The sequence below is a fragment of the Melospiza georgiana genome, chromosome 1 (assembly GCF_028018845.1).
Source record: "Melospiza georgiana isolate bMelGeo1 chromosome 1, bMelGeo1.pri, whole genome shotgun sequence".
In the NCBI taxonomy this organism is placed as follows: domain Eukaryota; kingdom Metazoa; phylum Chordata; class Aves; order Passeriformes; family Passerellidae; genus Melospiza; species Melospiza georgiana.
The window spans coordinates 127,935,695-127,941,694 of record NC_080430.1 but is presented as its reverse complement, the minus strand read 5'-3'; the positions used below and the strand labels follow the sequence as shown (position 1 = coordinate 127,941,694).

General features: G+C 50.5%; 1 protein-coding gene across 1 annotated transcript in view; it reads left to right on the top strand.

The window, feature by feature from the left end:
* Positions 1–4,076: 4,076 nt before the first annotated feature.
* The window catches only part of EMC2 (ER membrane protein complex subunit 2), a 37,441-nt gene continuing 35,517 nt past the window's right edge, over positions 4,077–6,000 (top strand). Inside the window, exon 1 of the mRNA XM_058022609.1 lies at positions 4,077–4,164. Coding sequence (XP_057878592.1) covers positions 4,077–4,164 — 88 coding nt within the window. The remainder of the gene's footprint in view (positions 4,165–6,000) is intronic.

Sequence of the window (6,000 nt, the reverse complement as noted above, 5' to 3'; positions counted from 1 at the left end):
GAGAAAAAAAAAAAAACAACAAAAAAATTACTTTTTTTTTTCATTTTCAGTTGTTTAAATGAAGAACTAGCTGTGGTACCTACCAAATGCAGGTGGCAAGATTTCTGTGCTTTAAAATAATGCCCTCAAACAACCTTTGCATTTACAACTTATTATGTGAAATTGGGATCCCTACCTTCCTACTTGGTTCCCATAGAAGTGGCAGAAAATAACAGATCCAGAAAGGAGATTTCACACACTGTTCTCTTTTTAAAACATTTTAAGCTTTATTAACAAAACACTTTAAACTTTGAATTAAGTGATGAAGCTCCTTGGCATCAGAAAACAGCTTTGAAAACCACTTTTTTAGTTTCCAAGAAGGAAAAGCTTAATACCAAAACCATTTCTGTTTCCAACTATAACAGTATCTGGCATAATGTGATATTGTAACAGCAATTCCTGTCTCTTGGTGAGTGTGGATGGCTTTCTGTTCCACAGTAAGAGCAGAGGTATGCAGTGCAAGGGTCAGCTTTGAGCTTGGCAGAACACAGCATTTGTGATTTTAGGCAAGTCGTTCAAGACCACGTCCAAGAAAGGCAGCAGGCAACACTTACAGTGCATAACTTCAGGGCCTGGTCTCCTCTTACAGCTCAGGTGAAGGACTGCACAACTGGGGAATTGTCTAAATCTGGCTAGGACAGAGGTCACTGAGAACAGTAACTGGACTGAGTGCCTGTGGTGTGCCATTGCCTGCCCCTTGCCAAGACAAAGTCGTGGGCAGGTGCACGAGCGTGGAGCACAAGCACGGAACCAAAAGTCCAAACCCCTCCCAAACGCTTCAAACACACATTTCTGAAATTTCAACTCCTTCAGTGTTAGATGATAGCTGATGGAGCTGTTAAAAGGATAAAAATATTGGATTTATATGCCTAAAAGTTCTGTGTGTCCCACATTAGGCATTCCAGCAGCACTGAACTCTCCAAGTTAATTTCTCTTTTTACCTCAGGTACTTTAGTGTTACCCATAATGTGCAGAGCCATGTGTGTGCTAAATTCTTTTTGCATCTGGATCATAATCATTCTGTATTCACTCCTTTATACGTGGAACAAGAATATCAGTTCCCTACTCATATACTATGAGAACAAATATATAAATATTTTTGTAAAGTGTTCAGATAATACAGACACTGGCATTTTAAAATTAGATGGAAGTACAGCTATGCTGTATATATGCTTATACTTCCATCTAATTTCAGTTCTAAACAATGTAGTCAGTTAGAAGATCAAAAATCACTTTAGAGGGAAGAAAAATCAGGCACTTCCCCTCTTTCTATGCCACCATTTGAATTCTAGATGAGGCCTTTTAGCTATCCAAGTTGTGATAGGTAATTACACTGTAGATAGCATTAAGAATTACTAGTTTATTCTAGTCAGAAGAGGAACATAAATGCAGAAAGCATTCTTTCTACTAAGGTTCATTTGTTGATGGAGCTAAGGGATTGATTTTGATTTTGACTGAGAGATTTCCCATGAAAGGTCTTGTCAGAATTAAATGTCAGACAATTAAGTTTCTGGTGATATTTGCTAAACCCCAGTTTCTTTAGTGTACATGAAGTTAAAAATCCATTACCTTTTTTTCCCCAATATGTTCAGCACAGCTACATGTATTTCTTACCAATGATACAGTATTGAAATCAGGAGCCTTATTTACTAAGAAACACTTTATCTCCACAGCAGAAGCTGTGATGCCAGAAGGTAAATAGTGGAGAGGACACAGAGGCGGGCACAGCTGGCCCCACTCCTGTCTGCAGATACCTCAGAGCTTCTGACCATGGTTGGAAATTATCCCTGTGGTGGTTCACTGCCCACGGGGTGTCTGGGGCACATGAGTGTACTGGTTTTGCACAGCCTGGTTTCTGGTAGCAGAGGGGCCAGAGGTGGCTCCTGTGGGAAGCTGCTGGAAGCTTGCTGGCCAAAACTGGGCCAGTGAGAGAGGCTGGTAACAGCTCTGTGATGACATATTTGAGAAGGAAATCACAACAAAGTCAGCTTTTTCTCCTAGTCAGAGAAAGAGAGGAGGTGAGAACATGTGAAGGAAAATGGCATGGTGACACCAAAGTCAGTGGAGAAGCAGGGGCAGGAGGTGCTCCAGGCACTGGAGCCGAGACTCTTCTGCAGGCTGTGGTGCAGACCATGGTGAAGCAGCTGTGCCCCTGCAGTCCGTGGGGATCCACGGGGGATGGAGATCCACCCACAGCCTGGGGGATCCACGGGGGATGCAGAGATCCACCCACAGCCCCTGGGGATCCACAGGGGATGCAGAGATCCACCCACAGCCCCTGGGGATCCACGGGTGATGCAGAGATCCTCCTGCAGTCCGTGGGGATCCACGGGTGATGCAGAGATCCTCCAGCAGTCCGTGGGGATCCACGGGGGATGCAGAGATCCACCCACAGCCCGTGGGGATCCACGGGGAATGCAGAGATCCACCCACAGCCTGGGGGATCCACGGGGGATGCAGAGATCCACCCACAGCCCCTGGGGATCCACAGGGGATGCAGAGATCCACCCACAGCCCCTGGGGATCCACGGGTGATGCAGAGATCCTCCTGCAGTCCGTGGGGATCCACGGGGGATGCAGAGATCCTCCAGCAGTCCGTGGGGATCCACGGGGGATGCAGAGATCCACCCACAGCCCGTGGGGATCCACGGGGAATGCAGAGATCCACCCACAGCCTGGGGGATCCACGGGGGATGCAGAGATCCACCCACAGCCTGGGGGATCCACGGGGGATGCAGAGATCCACCCACAGCCCGGGGGATCCACGGGGGATGCAGAGATCCATCCACAGCCCCTGGGGATCCACAGGGGATGCAGAGATTCACCCACAGCCCGTGGGGGAGGTGGCCATGCTGGAGCGGGTGGATGCCTGCAGGAGGAGGTTGTGATCCCATGGGAGACCCGGCGGAGGGAGAGAGCCCTTGCTCCCAGGCTGGAGCAGCCTGTCCGTGGAGGACTGCACCCCAGGGAAGTGACCCACACCACAGCAGTTTTGAGAGGATTGTCTGCCTATGGAAGACACTCACATTTGCAGCAGCTGTGGTGGGAATCGACCCACGCCGGAGAAGTTCACGGAGAACTGTATCCCGTGGGAGGGACCCCACGGCCTCACAGGAGTAGGATTCCTTTCCTGGGGCAGGATGAAAATCTCGGTGATGAATTGACCAAACCCCCACGCCCTGTCTCCCTGGACTGTCGGCGGGAACGAGGGAGGAGCTGAGTGGAAAAAGTTGTTTTAAGGGCTTATTTTATGTCTCGTTATCCTCCTCTGATTCTGTTGGTAATAAATTTCACTTTGCAACCTTAAATTGAGCCTGTTTCCGCCTTGAAGTGTTTCTCTCTGTCCTTACCTCACTCATGAAACTGGTGTTAATTTTTTTTCCCTCTCCGCTGCCCAGCTGTGGCCGGGGAGGGTGAGCGAGCGACTCTCGTGGGTGCCTGGAGATGGGCCGGTGTCAAACCACGCACAGAGAAACCGATGGTTCGCCCTTGACGGTTCATGCCCGTCACCAGGATCCTGGGGGCAGTACAAACATTGGCAGTTCTCATGCTGAACCCAAACCACACCGGGCACCTCTGCGCTCGGCGTGTGTTTAAGGTGTACAACCTCATCCCGTGCGAACTGGTCCTGGACAGTTTATAAGGACTGTACCACAGGAAATTAACCTGCAGCCCTTAGTGCCACCTGCAGTTCGGGCTCTGAGGTTTTAACGCCGGTGCCCGCGGGCGGGACAGGAACGGCGCGCCGCGGACTGCGGGTCACGCGTGGCCCCGTCACCCCGCTCCCGACGCGAGCACGGACTAACGGAGCCCAAAGAAAGGCCCGGCGAGACGGGCGCTGGCTGAAGCTCCGGCCTTTCGGGGAGTCCCCTCCAGCGGGCCAAGGCTCTCTCTGCTCGCCGCGACGGTGCCGGAGGGGATGGAAGGAGCCCCGCGCTGCCCCTGCCGCGCTGCGCGGGCGCTGCGGGCGTGAGGCGGGCGCGCACCGCTGCCGGGCTCTGCTCCGCCGGGCCGGCCCCGCTCCCGCCCTCCCGCCAATGACGGCCGGGGCCGTCACCGCGCTGCGTCACGGCGCGGCCGCCAAGATGGCGAAGGTGTCGGAGATGTACGACGTGACTTGGGAAGGTAACGCCGCGCAGCCGGCGGTCCCCGCCCGGGGCAGGGGCTGTGCCCGGCCCGACCGGCCCCCGGCCGTGGGGAGAGGGCGGCGCTCCCGGATCGCGGCGGGCTCGGGCCGGCGCCGGGCGGCCGTACCCAGGTCTGGGGAACAGCAGCGAGGGGCGGCGGTTCTGGCGGCCGCCCGGCTCCTCGGGCTGTGGGCAGCCCGGCCGCACAAGAGGCGACCTGTGCTCGGCCCTTCGGTGCCCGCGGGTCCCGGACGGTGCCGCGCACCTGGCCGAGTGTCCCGCGCTGCCCCGTGCGCGGCGGGCCGGCCTCCCCTCGCCTCCGCTCCGCGGGGACCGGCCCCGCGTCTCCAGGCACGGTGCGGCCGCCGCGTCGCCGCTTGCCGGCCTTCTCCCCCTCGGTACAGCGCTTGCCAGCAAACATGGTCTCTTGGCAGGGTCAGCAGTTCGCGTCATAGTTCATCTTTTGGTGAATTAAGAATTTCCAGATACTCTCGTAAAGTTCGATTATAAGCATTTATGGGGCAGCTTCAAGAAGGTCTGAAGTGACACAAGTTTTTAAGAATCCCACCCTCCGGGTCTTTCCAGCTTTCATGTCTGTTCGATCAAAATGGTGATTTATTTTTCATATAACAATACTGTCTGAGCTTTATTTGACATTCTCAGTGGTTATTTTTCCATAATCGATATTAACATGTGAGCTCAAGACAACACTCAAGCCCTATCAAGAATCCTCAGTCTCCTATCAAGAATAAATGAATGGTTTAGAGTAACAGTTTTGGCCATAAAGGGGGAACCTTTTGCTATGTACTATGCACTGCAAGCATCATAGTGTAGAGAAGATAATGCAGACAGAAGTTGCGTGATCTTGGGTTTTCATTTACGTACTGCCAATCTGTGAAGAAATAATTGAGTAGTAGAACAATTCCCCAATCATCAATTAATGCTTAGTTTGATTTTATAGCTAACAGGAGGAACGTTGGGAAAACCTTGATTAACCATTCTTTTATATCTCTTGAATGAAGGTATAGGACTTGTGAAGCTCAGCTTGGGTGGAGATCGCATAGATCATTACTGGTATTACTGTTAGATTTTCACAGAAGTTGCCCTAAATCACCTTGTGTTGAAAAATTTTCCAGTTTTTATTATTCTTTAGCAGATGTTGTTGCAAAATGCAGGGACTTAGTTGTTTGGGGGTTTTTTGTGGGTTGTTTTTTTTTTTTTTTTCTGTTTGTTCTTGGGTATTGATGACAGAAAAGAGCAATGAGGTTTTTCACAGGGTGGGTGACACACATGTGGACATCTCTCTGTACATTTAGCCCTAGATTGTTTTGGCCCACAGTATTGCAGAGTGTATGCTTATACTCTAACTTGGAGGCCGGTTACAATATTCAAGCGTACTGCTTCTGGTCTTGAGTAATTCATTATTTTCTACTCTTAGAAATAATCTTCACATTTTGTTTCCAAGAATTCTGATTGACAGTTGTGGCACTGTGCTAGGTGTAGAGTTTTGTATATGGGTGGGTTTAAATGAGAAATTTCAGAGGACCAGCTTATGAGTTTTATCATATCAACTTCTCAGTCTGTAAGTATTCATCCAGATGAAAGGCTGGTGTGTGTTGGAACAAGGGACTGACTCCACTTTGGAAGCATGCATTTGAAAAAGTTTTTTTTTTCTCTATTGCAAGAGATGAAAAGTAAAGTGATAAAGGAATCTTGGAACAGACCATGCAAGGACTCTTCTTTAAAAAGATAGCTTTTCTCTTCTCTGTGTGTGAGCTTTAACAGATCCTGGTGAAGTGATCCAGCAGTGTTGTGACCTAGTTCCTAGCACCAC